This window comes from Thalassophryne amazonica, chromosome 13, assembly GCF_902500255.1.
Source record: "Thalassophryne amazonica chromosome 13, fThaAma1.1, whole genome shotgun sequence".
NCBI lineage: Eukaryota > Metazoa > Chordata > Actinopteri > Batrachoidiformes > Batrachoididae > Thalassophryne > Thalassophryne amazonica.
In genome coordinates this window covers 82,792,252-82,810,651 of record NC_047115.1, presented here as the reverse complement: position 1 = coordinate 82,810,651, position 18,400 = coordinate 82,792,252, and the positions used below count along the sequence as shown (strand labels likewise).

At 42.5% G+C, this 18,400-nt stretch overlaps 1 protein-coding gene across 1 annotated transcript in view; it reads left to right on the top strand.

Annotated features, from left to right (window-relative positions):
- LOC117523759 (inositol polyphosphate-5-phosphatase A-like) overlaps positions 1 to 18,400 on the top strand; it is a 640,661-nt gene that overhangs the window by 152,297 nt on the left and 469,964 nt on the right. The window contains exon 2 of the mRNA XM_034185374.1: positions 2,081 to 2,122. Coding sequence (XP_034041265.1) covers positions 2,081 to 2,122 — 42 coding nt within the window. The remainder of the gene's footprint in view (positions 1 to 2,080; positions 2,123 to 18,400) is intronic.

The window sequence follows — 18,400 nt, the reverse complement described above, 5'->3', positions numbered from 1 at the left end:
ATAATAATAGTAGTGTGGCATTCAGTCAGTGAGTTCGTCAATTTTGTGGAACAAACAGGTGTGAATCAGGTGTCCCATATTTAAGGATGAAGCCAGCACCTGTTGAACATGCTTTTCTCTTTGAAAGCCTGAGGAAAATGGGACGTTCAAGACATTGTTCAGAAGAACAGCGTAGTTTGATTACAAAGTTGATTGGAGAGGGGAAAACTTAAACGCAGGTACAAAAACTTATAGGCTGTTCATCTACAGTGATTTCTAATGCTTTAAAATGGACAGAAAAAAACAGAGACACATGGAAGAAAATGGAAAACAACCATGAAAATGGATAGAAGAATAACCACAATGGCAAAGGCTCACCACCCATTGATCAGCTCCAGGATGATCAAAGACAATCTGGAGTTACCTGTAAGTGCTGTGACAGTTAGAAGACACCTGTGTGAAGCTAATTTATTTAGAATCCCCCGCAAAGTCCCTCTGTTAAATAAAAGACATGTGCAGAAGAGGTTACAATTTGCCAAAGAACACATCAACTGACCTAAAGAGAAATGGAGGAATATTTTGTGGACTGATGAGAGTAAAATTGTTCTTTTTGGGTCCAAGAGCCGCAGACAGTTTGTGAAACGACCCCCAAACTCTGAATTCAAGCCAGAGTTCACAGTGAAGACAGTGAAACATGGTGGTGCAAGCATCATGATATGGGCATGTTTCTCCTACTATGGTGTTGGGCCTATATATCGCATACCAGGTATCATGGATCAGTTTGGATATGTCAAAATACTTGAAGAGGTCATGTTGCCTTATGCTGAAGAGGACATGCCCTTGAAATGGGTGTTTCAACAAGACAATGACCCCAAGCACACTAGTAAACAAGCAAAATATTGGTTCCAAACCAACAAAATTAATGCCTCGCAGATGTGAAGAAATCATGGAAAACTGTGGTTATACAACTAAACTACTAACTACTAGTTTCGTGATTCACAGGATTGCTAAAAAGCAGTTTGAACATAATAGTTTTGAGTTTGTAACGTCAACAGCAGATGCTACTATTATTGTGAACACCCCCTTTTCTACTTTTTTTTACTAAGATCCCAATTTCATAGCCTTAAGAGTGTGCATATCATGAATGCTTGGTCTTGTTGGATTTGTGAGAATCTACTGAATCTACTGGTACCTTGTGTCCCATGTAACAAAAAGAAATGTACTCAAAACCTGGATTAATCTTTTTAGTCACATAGCCCTACTATTATTCTGAACACTACTGTACCTCTGTTCTTAATACTGTGTGTTGCCTCCTTTAACATCAGTGACAGCTTGGAGTCTTTTGTGGTCGTTTGTGGACGAGGCTCTCTGATGGTAAAACTGCCCCTGAATATGTCTTGGACTTTATTTACATCAGTTGCAAAGAAATACAAACAGTATGGTACTCTATGGTAAATCTGCATGGGGTAGACAGTTCACAAAAACTGAGTGACTGTGCAAGTACATGAAGAGTGAGGAAAGCCACCAAAATACCCAGACAAGTTATAGGCTTATGTGGCTGTGATTGGAGAAATTGTGCACAACTGTATATGTTACGATGCAACAGACAGATGCTGCAGTGTTCACAGTTTCTCCAATCACACCCACAGAAACCCATAATGCCTTAAACATTATCACGGGTGTCTGTGGCTTCCCTTACTAGCCTCATTCTTGCGTGGCCAATCAGTTTTTTGAAAACCACTTACTCAAAAAGATTTACCAGACAGTATCATGCTGTATGTATTTCTGGTTAGATGTTACCTACGACACCATAATAACCTAAAACCACACTGATTAGTAGAAACCTTCATTTGTGTGCAAATAAGTATGAGAGTTCCATTGCTGATTTTCTCTTTTGGTCACACATCAGAATGTGAAGACAGGATCTATAAGAGTCCATCGCACTTTCTTCTGGTTGTCTCTTTAGCTAACCCAGCCTAACTCTCCTAAGATATTGCACTTGAAACAAATGCTTAAATGATTTTCAGTCCATCATGTTTGTGAGATTGTCTGAAATTTAAAAAAAAAAATCACTTATGGCCTGTTTGTTTTTTCTTTTCAGGTTGAAAATCTACAGAAGACGTGGCTGAGGGAGTTTTACCAGGTACGTCACAGTGTGCATGCTCAAATATATGAGGCCCCCCCACTAGTGGTGTATCTGTTCAGTTCAGCTTCAATGTGGAAGTCTGGGATCAGTTCTAGTTATTACTTTGAATACTCAGCTCATAACTGGCCCACTGGCATCTGTTGATTCTTCAAATGAAGAATTTCCTGCTGTTCAGTTTGAAAGTGGAACATGAGTTGAATCCAGGTCGCTGCCAGACTACTTAAAACACAAGTTTGAGACGTGCGCTCCTTCAGGTCACATTGGCGCCATCCGTATAAAAGGCACACAGACTACCTCATGGCTATTTTCACAGAGTCCGTTTACGTGTGTGTTCTGTGGTTCTTTTCCCAAGCAGAATGTGGGCTGTAAAGATGATTTTCAAGAGCGTTTGGTGGTTAAGTTACAGTACTGGCCACAGTCACTGGCACCCCTCTGTAGCCCTGTTTCCACTGCAGAAACTCAACCTACTATCAGATGTTGTGAACGTTTACAGGGACGGTCTCATAACTGGCCTTCTCAGTCATTGTGTCAGCATTGCAGTGAAGAGCGACCAGGCTCATGCAGTGCAACATTAGGTGCCCTAAACGTTGACTATAACATTAGCTTTAACATTAAATGAAAGGCGTCATAAATGGTTGTTTGCTCGATATTGATAACATCCAGTGCTTGTTATGGATAAGACGCGGATTGAGGAGCGGTCCAGTATCTGACTGAACCCAGCATGAAATAATCAGAAGCAGTTCCAAAAAGAAAACTCCTTTATTTTTCTCCCTTTGTGCTATACATGAAATACTAAATAATTTAAGTTCTGGTGAGATGAAAAGGCGGCGCGCTCTCTCAGCGTCTCAATAGTCGGAGTCCGAACGTTCAGGACTTTCCCAGACTGTACTCTGCGAAGGAGGAACAGAGATGAGATTATTCAACACTTATTACTACGAAATATTGTTTAGAGGCAAACTTATCAGCTACACGTTTAGGTCTGGTTTCAAACTTAGTTCAAAGAGGCTGCTGCTCACAGCTAGTGGAGGATCATTAATCCGCACGCCACTGCCGTGAGGAGCACGCCAAACAACCTTCACCAATAATTACTTATAGCTGCGTATAAACGCCAATTTACATTCACGGATAAACTTTTCAGAATATTCACCTCTGTCGTGTGCTGACAACGTTTTCTTCAGTAAAAGTCCCTGCAGTGGAGACACAACAGGTGTTCCACTCCATAAAATGGTCCACGAGTTTCAGAGGTGTAAACTGTGCTTATTATCGACAAGCATGAATTTTGTATATTCTGCAGAATTTAAAATATGTTGAGGAAAAATTAACCGATTTTGTGTTATCAGAATATTTAATAAAATGAAAATTAAACAATACAGACATAAAGTGTCTGTGTCACAGTTATTAGCACCTTTTGATGAATTTAATTAATCGCTGTGTCTGTTGGTTTTCTTTAAACAAGTCAGGAGATGGATACATGAACACGGAATATTTCATGGAAAATATCTGGGACTTGATTTGGGCTTGCGCACGAGCACCTGATGGTCGGGCCTTAGCCCATGGGGCCCGGCCGGGCTCAGCCCGAAAGAGCGACGTGGGCCCGTCCTCCTGTGGGTTCACCACCTGCAGAGGGGGCCATGGGGGTCGGGTGCAGAGAGGATTGGGTGGCGGTCGTGGGCGGGTGGCCCGGTGGCCCGGTCTACGCCCTGGCTGTTGGGACGTGGAATGTCACCTCGCTGGGGGGGAAGGAGCCTGAGCTTTTGCGGGAGGTTGAGAGATACCGAGTAGAGATAGTCGGGCTCACCTCCACGCACAGCTTGGGCTCTGGTACCCAACTCCTGGAGAGGGGGTGGACGCTACACTTTTCTGGCATTGCCCACGGGGAGAGGCGGAGAGCTGGGGTCACATTGCTTATTGCTCCCCAGCTCAGTCGCCATGTGTTGGAGTTCACTCCGGTGAACGAGAGGGTCGCATCCCTACGCCTTCGGGTCAGGGACAGGTCTCTCACTGTTGTCTCGGCCTCTGGGCCGAGCGGCAGTTTGTTTGTTCATTAGGATTTCTCATGATTAAATATTTTTAATTGAGTCATTTCAACATTAAATCACGCCCTCATTGACTATGTGATTGCTGGTTGTGAATGGGGGCCTTCTTCTACCTGTGCAGATGTCTTTTTGATTCCATGGACATGTTTTATGATTCATTCATTTAATGTTAAAATCAGGAAAAGTTTTTTTTTTTTTTCAAATAATAAATTAGTTACTGTTTAAAGAGACTTTGTTTTACAACCCCAATTCCAATGAAGTTGGGACGTTGTGAAAAATGTAAATAAAAACAGAATACAATGATTTGCAAATCCTCTTCAACCTACAGTATATTCAACTGAATACACCACAAAGACAAGATATGTAATGTTCCAACTGATAACCTTTATTGTTTTTGGGCAAATATTTGCTCTTTTTAAAATGGATGCCTGCAACACGTTTAAAAAAAAGCTGGGACAGTGGTATGTTTACCACTGTTACATTACCTTTCCTTCTAACAACACTCAATAAGCGTTTGGGAACTGAGGACACTAATTGTTGAAGGTAGGTGGAATTCTTTCCCATTCTTGCTTGACGTACGACTTCAGTTATTCAACCGTCTGGCGTCTCCGTTGTCGTATTTTGCGCTTCATAATGCGCCACACATTTTCAATGGGCGACAGGTCTGGACTGCAGGCAGGCCAGTCTAGTACCCGCACTCTTTTACTACAAAGTCACGCTATTGTAACAGAATGTGGCTTGGCATTGTCTTGCTGAAACAAGCAGGGACGTCCCTGAAAAAGACATTGCTTGGTTCCTCCAAAACCTGGATGTACCTTCCAGCATTGATGGTACCATCACAGATGTGTAAGTTGCCCATGCCACGGGCACTAACACACCCCCATACAATCACAGATGCTGGTTTTTGAACTATGCACTGGTAACAGTCTGGATGGTCTTTTTCGTCTTTTGTCCAGAGGACACGACGTCCATGATTTCCAAAAACAATTTGAAATGTGGACTCATCAGACCATAGCACACTATTCCATTTTGCGTCTGTTTATTTCAAATGAGCTCGGTCCCAGAGAAGGCGGCGGCGTTTCTGGGTGTTGTTGATGTATGGCTTTCGCTTTGCATGGTAGAGTTTTAACTTGCACTTGTAGATGTAACGACGAACTGTGTTAACTGACTGTGGTTTTCTGAAGTGTTCCTGAGCCCACACGGTAAACTCCTTTATGCAATGATATCGGTTTTTAATGCAGTGCTGCCTGAGGGATGGAAGGTCATGGGCATTCAGTGTTGGTTTTCAGCCATGCCGCTTATTTTTAGAACGTTCTCCACATTCTTTGAATCTTCTGATTTTATTATGGACTGTAGATGATGGAATCCCTGAATTCCTTGCAATTGAACATTGAGAAATTTTCTTCTTAAACTGTTGGACTATTTTTTCATGCAGCTGTTCACAAAGTAGTGATCCTTGTCCCAACTTTGCTTGTGAACGGCTGAGCCTTTTGGGGATGCTCCTTTTATACCCAATCATGATACTTACCTGTTTCCTATTAACCTGTTCACCTGACCTAAGCATCCTCGAACCATTGTGTTGAGAAAAAATCCTGCTGAGAACCCTGTTAATTACAACCGCATAAAGAAAATGCTGTTAAGTGTTTGCAGAACTAATGTTATGGCACTTTTGTTCATATGGCAGAACATTTTAAATAAAATTGTGCTATACACTACTTTTTAATTCATTTTTGGATTTTTGGATAAAATTTTTAATCATTGCCCAGCTCTAATCTATCTATCTATCTATCTATCTATCTATCTATCTATCTATCTATCTATCTATCTATCTATCTATCTATCTATCTATCTATCTATCTATCTATCTATCTATCTATCTATCTATATATATATATATATATATATATATATATATATATATATATATATATATATATATATATATATATATATATAATGTGTGTGTCTGTATGCACTACCAGTCAAAGCTTTCGTCACAACTTGGTGACCAAACCTTTGTCAATTGTTTTTTTTTAATTACCCAGATTGATTAATCTGCTATTGTTGATTAATTTAATATTCTATTAACAATCAATTCATGGATTAAATATTGCTGCTGGACTGTAGGTCATAGATTTCTTCATGGAAGATGCCTGTTTGGCAGACTGTTTGCTCAGTGCATTGTTTTTGAGGAAGTATAAGCTTCAGGTCTTTCATGTTTCACATCTTACCTTTTCATCTACACAACAGCATTGGCAGACCACAACTTTTTCCACTGAGGTAAGAAGGGAAGTGAGGCAGCGTTAACATCTGTGACACAGAAGAGTAGAAGCGGAAGACAAGTGGGGTTGCAGGAACAAAGTTGTTAAATGTAATGTACACGACATATTTGTTGGAAGCTACATTCACAAATCTATTCTTTACGGTGTTTGTACGACAGCAGTTCCTCCAGATGGTGTGTTTGTGATGAGTGACATTTGGCACAAAGCTGTGTCGAACATGCTCTACATCAGATGGGTTGACATGCAGTCACAGTGAGATGGAAGCACAGGGAGACAGGCAGATAATGAAAGTCTCTCCAGAAGAGATTCAGTGAAGGAGAAAATGGAGACCGAGTGAGAATAACTGTTACTGCAGCACATCGATGAGGACGGACGGGTTGAGCAATTCTCACGTGTTACTCAACACTGCAGTCGTGCTAAATGGCCGTGTATTAATACGGTTTTTCAGGGCTGATACAGTTATTATTAATGTAGGAGACCAATAACTGATATTTGAAACGATTACTTACGTTCAGTAAAAAAGGTCCAGCTCCAGTCTGCCCACTGCTGCCTTCATCTATGTCGTCTGTGGGACAGCAGCTTTCAGCGTTGATAGGCTGAACTAGTTAAGTACTAGTTACTGCATGGGTAGTGCTGTTTCTGGAGCATTACTAAAGATTGGAAAGCATTGATTCATATTTTAAAAGAGGGGCATTGGGCATCCATCCATCCATCCATCCATTTTCTTCCGCTTTATCCGGAGTCGGGTCGCGGGGGCAGCAGCTCAAGCAAAGCCGCCCAGACCTCCCGATCCACACACACCTCTCTCAGCATCTCCAGGGGAACCCCAAGGCGTTCCCAAGCCAGCCGAGAGGTGTAGTCCCTCCAGCATGTCCTGGGTCTTCCCCGGGGCCTCCTCCCAATGGGATGTGCCCGGAACACCTCTCCAGCGAGGCGTCCAGGGGACATCCGGAAAAGATGCCCGAATCACCTCAACTGACTCGTTTCGACGTGGAGGAGCAGCAGCTCGACTCCAAGCTCCTCCCGAGTGACCGAGCTCCTCACCCTATCTCTAAGGGAGCGCCCAGCCACCCTGCGGAGGAAACTCATCTCGGCCGCTTGTACTCGCGATCTCGTTCTTTCGGTCATGAGCCAAATCTCATGACCATAGGTGAGGATCCGAACGTAGATCGATCGGTAAATCGAGAGCTTTGCCCCCCTACTCAGCTCTCTCTTCACCACGACGGTCCGATACAGTGACCGCATCACTGCAGATGCTGCACCGATCCGTCTATCGATCTCATGCTCCATCCGTCCCTCGCTCGTGAACAAGACCCCGAGATACCCTCGAGGCAATAACATCGTTACTTGAGGAGCACCGTGTGGCGCTGTCTGCGGACTTTAAAGTCACCTTCAGCCAGCTTGATGCCAAATTGGACCAGACCCGGCTCGCGATGGAGGAACACGGCCAGCGTGTTTCATCATTGGAACTTGTTACTGACGACCTGAGCCAGCACCTGACGAACGTGGAAAACCTCTGCTCAAATCTACAAGAAGATAACGCCAAGCTAAAAGCTAAGATATCGGACTTAGAGAGCAGAAGCAGATGACAGAACATCCGTATTTTGGGCTTACCGGAGCCTATCGACAGCAGACGCCCCACAGATTTCTTCTCCAACCTGTTGTGTGGCATATATGGCCGCCTGAGCTGGAACGGGCTCACCGATCACTCACCCCGAAACCTGCACCGGATCAGCGGCCGCGCCCGATTATTCTCTGCCTACACCGGGTTCAGGTGAAGGAGCTTCTCATCCGAGAGGCTCGACGCAGGGAAGTCTCGAGTACCAGGGGAAGCCGGTGCAGGTCGTGAAGACTACAGCCCTGAGGTCGTCACCCAGCGGGCGGGATATAAGGACGTGATGGCTTCGCTGTACTCATTGGGTCTCAAGCCTGCTTTACTTTTCCCTGCCCGGCTCCGTGTGACCCTACCCGGTGGAAATCGAAAGTGGCTCAGCTCTGTGGACGAGGCACAGAACTATATCGACACTTTACCTCAGTCTTCACAGCGCAAGTAATCACCAGGATTTAACCTGAATGTGTCATCTCCCTTTATGCTGAGAAAGCATTTGACAGTGTCGAATGGGACTACCCATTTAATACCCTTAGCAAGTTTGGCTTTGGCCCCAATTTTACTTCATGGGTACAGCTTCTCTACGCACACCCTACTTTAACCATTCGTACCAACTCCCAGATCTCTAAAACATTCAGTTTGCATTGGGGAACCCGTCAGGGCTGTCCACTAAGCCCCTTGCTTTTTGACTTGGCAATTGAACCTCTTGCTATTGCATGACGGACTTTTGACACAATATCAGGAATCTGGAGAGTTGATGTGGAGCACAGGGTCTCACTTTATGCCGACGACCTCCTGCTCTTCCTCTCTCATCCAACTGATACATTGCCCTCTGTTTTATCATTGCTTGAGGAATTTGGAAAATACTCTGGTTATAAATTAAATTTAAGTAAGAGTGAAATTTGCCCCATTAATATCCTGGCGCAGGATCTGGACTATAGTAATTGGCCTTTTCAAATTAAGAATTCTAAATTTTCTTACTTGGGAGTTACAGTTACAAGAAGATATAAATATTTATATCAAGAAAATTTTATCTCTCTGCTGAACCAAACTAACCTGTTGGGAAAGTGTAGGTACACGGACCCACAACAGGGGGCGCAAATGAACGGACAATGGAGCAGGTCAAATAACAACACTTTACTGTTGTGAATGTGCACAACAAATACAACAGATTACAACAATAGACCAGAGTCAATTCACAAAGGTGTCGTGTGGGCAGGCTCGAAGATAGGAGACGCCTGTCCAAAGCAGAACCGGAACCACACGATTTCCTCCGCCACCAGACCCCAGGAATACTGGAGCCGCCAAGTCCCGAACTCCCAGGTGGCCACTGCCTCCGCGTGTCGGACCTGGTACTGCTGGCGAGGAACAAGAACACAATTAAACGTGGGCGCGTTTGCACCCAGCAACCTGCACGGCAGGGAAGCTACCTCCACCTCTCGTTGGAGAAAAAGTCTGCTGTCACTCACAAAAATGACAAAAGGTTACTGTCAAGCAGTCAGCTGAGAATATTACCTTCCAGGTAGAACGATATCTCGGCAAAGAGGTGGAGACGTCGTCCTGCTGATATACCCCTGCTGATCAGATGATTGGTAACAGCTGTTGCAGGTGATGCGTGACAGCTGTCACCCTGGCTGCTCCTGTGAGGCGGCAGCGCCCTCTGGTGCCTGGAGCCCGCACTCCAGACAGGGCGCCCTCTGGTGGTGGTGGGCCAGCAGTACCTCCTCTTCAGCGGCCCACACAACACAACCAGGATTTATCTCGATGGTCACCGCTCTCCATATCACTCATAGGCCGCATCAATCTAGTCAAGATGATAACTTTGCCTAAATTTTTGTACCTTTTTCAAACCATTCCCGTTTTTATTCCAGGGTCATTCTTTGTGAAGCTGGACTCCATCATCTTATCTTATTTGTGGCATGGGAAACGCCCACGCTTAAGTAAGACACACCTTCAAAAAACTAAGGCCGCTGGTGGCCTCGCTCTGCCAAATTTCCGCTTCTATTATTGGGCAGTGAATTTGCGTTGTCTTGCATTCTGGTCATTCTGTTACAATAAACCTGACTGCCCTGACTGGGTGGCGATGGAGTCACGCTGTGGGGAGTTGTCCACCCTGGCCTTTTTGGGATCCCTGCTCCCGCTTCCACCACTCAAATCCACTACAAACCCGGTTGTGAAACATTCATTGGGCACAATTTCGGAACTGTAATGACCTTTCTAATGTTTCTCTTTTTAGCCCTATCATGTCTAACCACCTTTTTAAACTCTCATCTCAGGACTCTATCTTTAAAGATTGGCAGGTAAAGGGCATAGCACGCTTCAAGGACATGTTTTTTAATAACACATTAGCATCATTTCAACAACTAAGTGAAACATTTGGCCTTTCCCAGTCCAATTTCTTTAGATATCTTCAAATACGGCATTTTATCACTACTCATTTTTCTAGTTTACATATCCCTACAGACACAAATATGGTTGATACTGTTCTCTCCTTAAACCCTAATAAAAAACATCTTATTTCGCATATCTACAGCAAATTATTGGACTTGAAGCGTGCCTCCTCAGACAAACTCAAAGCTGCCTGGGAGGAGGATCTGGGCTCCTCTATCTCAGAGGACTCCTGGACCTCCATACTCAGATTGGTGAGCTCCAGCTCTCTGTGTGCGAGACATCGTTTGATCCAGTTCAAAGTGGTGCACCAAGCTCATATCTCCAAACTGAAACTTTCCTCCATGTATCCTGATGTCAGTCCATACTGTATGAGATGCAAACATGTTAAAGCTTCCCTCATTCATATGTTCTGGTCCTGTTCATGTCTGAACAAATTCTGGAGGGAGATTTTCCAGACTCTGTCTCGTGTGCTGGATACGCATTTGAGCCCTGACCCTTTGATTGCACTCTTTGGTGTTGCAGAAGGACGAGCCAGTTTAAATAAGAACAAACAACACATCCTATCGTTCACCTCTCTTCTAGCCAGACGAGCCGTTCTGCTCAGGTGGAGAGACGCCTCCCCACCCACTCACACTCAGTGGGTGGCTGACATCATGTCCTGTTTAAAACTGGAGAAAATCAGATTCTCGCTTCAACAGAAAGAGGGTAAATTTGAAAAGGTCTGGAGACCGTTCCTGAAACTATTCCAGTCTCTTTGACAAAAGTCAGCTTTGAGTAATGCAGCTTCTTGGCTATTGTTATTCAGTATTTCCCTTTTTTTTTGGCAGTGATGGGGGGGTAAAAATTTTTTTTTAATCTTATTTACTTATTTATATTTGCTGTTCCAATGTTCGTATCATGGTTACTTTGACATTGATTTAATTTGTTGATGTCTCATTCATGTCTACACTGTTTCTCAGTGTCAATTTCTTTTTTTTTTCCTGTTCTTCTTTTTCTAAAAAATAATATGAAAATTAATAAAGAGATTTTTGAATTTAACAAACAGCTAATAAAATTAAAATGACATGGAATCATAAAATATTGATGTGGAAGAGTGTAGTGTGGTTATGAAAGTGGAAAATATTGTGTGCAACTTAAAATACTGCATAATTTGAAACTGGTGAGTAACTGGATTATTACTAATGAATATACCATGCCATTGACCTATGTTTTCAATAACATTTGCTTATTTGTTTTGTTTATTGTTGAAGTGAAGTACCATGACACTGGTATAAGTTTTCCAAAAGAAAAGAAAAAGGTCAAGCCAAATCAGTGCCATGCAACAGGGCAACTTCCGTTAAGGATACAGAATCAAACTAGGACTGCAAGCAGTCATATACGGGCCCTTGTTCTGCGCAACCGCTTACCCAGGCCAGAGGGTGCCCTTGTGACCACATGTGGGCATGTGCATGCAGGGGCAACCACTCTTCACACAGTTAAAATTTTAAACAAATCACACAATGCATCAAAGAGTTATGACATGTTGATTGTTCATCCACTAGGGGGCACTCAGTGTACAAACAGAGGGGCTGGGTGTGTCCAGGGGCCAACCGTCATCATACATGTGAAGTTTCAAGTCAATCAGGCATTATCATGACTTGATGTTCCATGGCAAAGGGTCAAAATGGCGGCACCGTAGCGGCCACACCCTTCAACATAGAGAAAAGCTTTCGATAACTTTTGGTCAGTATCATCTTTGGATGCTGTCAAAGAAATTTGAAGTGCATTGGACAAAATCCCTAGGAGGAGTTCGTTCAAATACAACGTGGAAATCATTTCAAAATGAGAAGAAAATTCAAAATGGCCGACTTCCTGTTTGGAGTAGAGTCATGGTGCAAGAGACTTTTTTGTACGTCTATGCAAGTCACACGTGTACCAATTTTCATCTCCTTACTCCAAAAAAACCCCTATGGGGAGGGGTTTTTGAAATTTTCAAGGGGGCGCTGTTGAGGCACTTTGCCCCGCCGATGGGCGAGGCCCCTATGAATTGTAGGAGGTTGTCATGCCTGACCTGTGTATCAATTTTCATGATGATATGACAAAATTAAAGCCGTGAAAAGGAAGAACGTAATTTCATGGCGAAGGGGCGATATTCGGTACGCCACCACACAGAACCCGTTACTCGTAAATTCACGGCGATCATCGCCTATGTTCACCAACTTGTTCTGCATGTTTTAGAAGTGGAACAAAGTTGATGGTGTTACGTATGGACATCAGTACCTGTTTAAGTATAATGTTCCATGGCGAAGGGTCAAAATGGCGGCGCCATAGCGGCCACACCCTTTGACATAAAGAAAAGCTTTTGATAACTTTTGGTCAGTATCGTCTGTGCGTGATGTGGAAGAAATTTGAAGTGCATTGGACAAAATCCCTAGGAGGAGGAGTTCAAATACAACATATGGAAATCACGCCAAAATGAGAAGAAAATTCAAAATGGCCGACTTCCTGTTTAGAGTAGACCCATGGTGCAAGAGACTTTTTTGTACGTCTATGCAAGTCACACGTGTACCGATTTTCATCTCCCTACTCCAAAAAAAACACTATGGGGAGGTGTTTTTGAAAGTTTCAAGGGGGTGCTATTGAGGCATTTTGCCCCACTCATGGGCGACGCCCCTATGAATTGTAAGAGGTTGTCGTGCTCGACCTGTGTATCCATTTTCATGATGATGTGACAAAATTAAAGCCGTCAAAAAGAAGAACATAATTTCATGGCGAATGGGCAATATTCGGCACGCCGCCACACGGACGCCGTTACTCGTAACTTCACAGCGTTCATCGCCTATGTTCACCAATTTGTTCTGCATGTTTTAGAAGTGGAATGAAGTTGATTGGGTTAAGTATGTGACATCAGGACCTCTTAAAGTAATAATAGGACATTTCCCGCCACCACCGGGGGGCGCTATGGTGCAGGTGGGAACTTAAGATATGTAGACGTTCAGGGCGGAGCCCTCATCATGTCCAGCAAGTTTGAAGGATCTACGATGATGTATGTGGGCGTGACAGCCGTTCGAAGTGAAATGGCGTGCTCCGAAAAGCTCGCCAAAGTTTGATGACCCCTAGCAGCCACGCCTTTTGACTTAATTAGAATCTTTTGATAACTTTTGATCACCATTGTGTTGTGATGATTTTGACCAAATTTGAAGATGATCGGATAAAATCCCTAGGACGCGTTCGTTCAAATGTAAGTAGTAGAAATGGCCAAAAATGGCAAAAATTTGCTCAAAATCGAAAATTAAAATCAAAATGGCCAACTTCCTGTCGATATTTCACCATGACAGTAAGAGACTTTTTCGTGCGTCCTGGCATGGTAAATATGTGTACCGAATTTTGTGAGGCTACGACGAAAAAAACCCAATGCGGAGGGGTTTTTGAAAATTTCTAGGGGGCGCTATTTCGCGATTTTTCTGCGACCATGTGCAACGCCCCCAAAATATTGAATTTCGGATCCGGCCGGACGACTTTGGAAAGTTTGGTGAGTTTTTGAGCATGGGAAGAGGCCGAAATTTCGATTTCAAGAGTGAGAATAATAATAATAATAATAATAATAAACAGTGCAATTACAATAGGGTCCTCGTAGGACGTTGCCTACTCGGGCCATAATAATAAACAGCGCGATTACAATAGCGTCCTCGTAGAACGTTGCCTACTCGGGCCCTAATAATTAATAATAATAATAATAATAATAATAAACAGCACAATTACAATAGGGTCCTCGTAGGACGTTGCCTACTCGGGCCCTAATAATAATAATAATAATAATAATAATAATGAACAGCGCAATTACAATAGGGTCCTCGTAGGACGTTGCCTACTCGGGCCCTAATAACTTACCTCGGGATGATTTATCAGACATTCTGATCCTTGACTTTACCTTCCCTGCTCCCCTTTTAGTTGATTTCCTGTGTTGTTTCTCTTTTCTTTTCTTCCTTTGAAGCCCAAGAGTGAAAACAGTATCTGCTTTGTTGTTGTCTGTCAGATCCATGTGGTTTCTTGGGAATTCCTTTTGGCAATAGAATGTAAAACAAAACAAACAAAAAAATGTGACCCCAGCCTTGTTTTCATAACAACGGAGGGGGGGGGTTCCCATAGTGTATACCAGCATTCTGAACAGTTTGAGTTTATATCTGCTTGAAAACAGCTAATTCTGCCAAAAGTGCATGGAATTTTTTGCTTTAACTTGGGTGAATGATCCTGTAAGTATCATTTGTTTGTCTGTCAACAAATTTGAGGGATTTGTCATTCAGAAATGGTCATTAGTTGAAATTCTGTGAGGCTTGAAGTGTCTAACATTTTGCAGTCTAAGTATGTGGACTGTCACTGGGCGTGAATACGCAGCCTGCATGCAAACTCTGAGCTGCCTGGAGTGTGGAACAGCTGGGATCACTGTTGCTGCAGAAAACATAAGATGTTTAAATATACAAATGTACTTTCAGCATCATGCTCTCACATCAAATTTCATTCATTTTGAAATTGCTGCACACCTCCATGATGATGGACTTTGAGCTAATGCATGTGAAAGTAACCGTTAAAAGAAACCCTAAAAATCACTTTAAAAAAAAAAGCACATTAGGCAAGTGCAGCTCAGTGAAACTCTTTGCCATTCTAATGCTACAGGAAGTGGATGCGCCTGCAAAATAAACAAGCAATTAAAAAAACACTGATGTTGATGACACAATAGATTCTGGGTCAATTTTTCCTGCAACCCCAATTCCAGTGAAGTTGGGATGTTGTGTAAAATGTAAATAAAAACAGAATACAATGATTTGCAAATCCTCATCAACCTATATTCAGTGAATACACCACAAAGACAAGATATTTAATGTTCAGACTGATAAACTTTATTGTTTTTGTGCAAATATTTGCTCATTTCAACAGTCCGGGGTCTCCATTGTTGTATTTTGCGCTTCATAATGCGCCACACATTTTCAATGGGTGACAGGTCTGGACTGCAGGTAGCCCAGTCTAATATCCGCACTCTTTTACTACGAAGTGACACTGTTGTAACACGTGCAGAATGTGGCTTGGCATTGTCTTGCTGAAATAAGCAGGGACGTCCCTTTTGCTTGGATGGCAGCAAAACCTGGGTTTACCTTTCAGCACTGGTGCCATCACAGATGTGTAAGTTGCCCATGCCATGGACACTAACATACCCCCATACCATCATAGATGCTGGCTTTTCAACTTTGCACTGGTAACAATCTGGATGCTCTTTTTCCTCTTTTGTCCGGAGGACACGACATCCATGATTTCCAAAAACAATTTGAAATGTGGATTCATCAGACTACAGCACACTTTTCCACTTTGCGTCTGTCCAGAGAAGGCAGCATTATTTCTGGATATTGTTGATGTATGGCTTTCGCTTTGCATGGTAGAGTTTTAACTTGCACTTGTAGGTGTAGCGAAAAACTGTGTTAACTGACAATGGTTTTCTAAAGCGTTACCACACAGTAAGATCCTTTACACAATGATGTCAGTTTTTAATGCAGTACCACCCAAGGGATTGAAGGTCATGGGCATTCAGTGTTGGTTTTTGGCCTTGCTGCTTACGTGTAGAAAGTTCTCCAGATTCTCTGACTCTTCTTATTATATTATGGACTGTAGATGATGGATGATGATTTCCTAAATTCCTTGCAATTGAACATTGAGAAACATTGTTCTTAAACTGTTGGACTATTTTTTTCACACAGTTGTTCACAAAGTGGTGATCCTCACCCCATCTTTGCTTGTGAACGGCTGAGCGTTTTGGGGTGCTCCTTTTATACCCAATCATGACACTCACCTGTTTCCAAACAGGTGTTCTTTGAGCATTCATCAGCTGTCCCAGTCTTTTGTTGCCCTGTCCCAACTTTTTTGAAATGTGTTGCAGGCATCCATTTCAAAATGAGCAAATATTTGCACAAAAACAATAAAGTTTATCAGTTTAAACATTACATATCTTGTCTTTGTGGTGTATTCAGTTGAATATAGATTGAAGAGGATTTGCAAATCATTGTATTCTGTTTTTATTTACATTTTACACAACATCCCAACTTCATTGGAATTGGGGTTGTATATGCGGAAAGGAGAATTCTGTTTTTTTTTTCTGTTATTTTTTTTTAGCTCTCGGATGATGCACAGAACGTCTTCACAGATTTGACAAATTTTAATTATGTAAGAACATACAAGCTAATTCATCAATTATTTGTACAGCTAGTCTCATTGAGACATGGAGCCTCATTCTTAAGATAGACCTGTTACCTTGTCTAGGCCTGTCATGATAATTCTGATATTGACTTTTCGTTTGATATATACGTCCAGATGAACACGATCACCTTGATAGATTGGACTTTACATGCACGTTTGTTTCAGTAAGTCACCAAAATTTCAGCGAGTCACGCTGTCCCTCTGTTTCCTGCTGTGTGTGGGAGGTGCTCATGCCACACTGAGACAGCATGAATCCACATAAAAACTTTGGAAGTCCTGTACACAGTATATACGCAGTACTGTGTAACATGTTACAGGGTCTCGGAGCTTGATCAAAAAGAAAAATAAAGTGTTTCTTCATTAAAAGTTCAACAGAAATTCAAAATTGAAATACAGTACTTCCACACACAAAAAAAAGATATTCATGAATGTGACACCCCCCATTAAAAAAAATTAATTCGTAATTAGCAAAATTCAATTTCAAATTAGAGTATACACACACACACACACACACACACACACACACACACACACACACACACACACACACACACACACACACACACACACACACACACACACAAATGGGCAATAGGTAACAAATTGAGTTTTATCACAGAAGAGAATACATTTTAAAATATAAAATGTCACATTTGTCATTTTTATATGTCCATGCTGATTGTGTGATATTATACACATTTCATGCAGTAGTTTTCTGTTGTTCTCTTCAAAGATTTAGACATTAATTATCCTCTTTGTCCACCGAGGGCAGGACACAACAATATGGAAATCACATAAATGCAAACACAAGAGGCACAATTCAAGTTCTCATTGTTGTGAGAAATATGTTTATCTAACCTTGATCACACACACTCCTCTCTCATATTTAGCCTCCAGTGTATGCAAGAATGTTCAGTTGAATATCCAAATATTGTCACAAGGCCTGAAAAAAATTCAGATTAAAAATTCCTGTTTGCTTTTTGCCAGCAATGTAACAGCAGATGATTTAGTGACTTTCAGGTGATATCTAACTGTCATTATTATTGAACTGAAACTGGGTAACTCACACCTCCCAGGTGAATGTTTTGGAGCAGACTGGTCAAAGGTCAAAGATGTCAAGAATTTAGTCATAAACACACATATTTCAGCATATACGAGGTCTGTCCATAAAGTATCGTACCTTTTTATTTTTTTCAAAAACTATATGGATTTCATTCATATGTTTTTACGTCAGACATGCTTGAACCCTCGTGCGCATGCGTGAGTTTTTCCACGCCTGTCGGTGACGTCATTCGCCTGTGAGCACGCCTTGTGGAAGGAGTGGTCCCGCCCCCTCGTCGCATTTTCATTGTCTGGAAATGGTGGAATGAAAAGGACTTTTTTCCATCAGAATTTTTCCAGAAGCTGTTAGAGACTGGCACCTGGAAACCATTCGAAGAATTTATCTGGCTTTCAGTGAAAATTTTATGGGCTTCACAGAGAATAAGGACTTTAACTACAGGTTTAAGGACCCCTTTAAGGACGGTCGGTGCGCCATGCTGCGAGCTGCAATGATGCGGCACAAACCACTGGATCATTTCTAAGCTGATGGGTCTGTGGATACGAGACCGTCGTGTGCTCTTTCTCTGGTTATCACAAGACCTGGACATCAGCCATTTTCCGGCAGATTTCACTTTTAACAAGAGATGTTGTCATGGAAAGCCGCGCGGAGGCTTCGCGCGTCACGACCGATTCG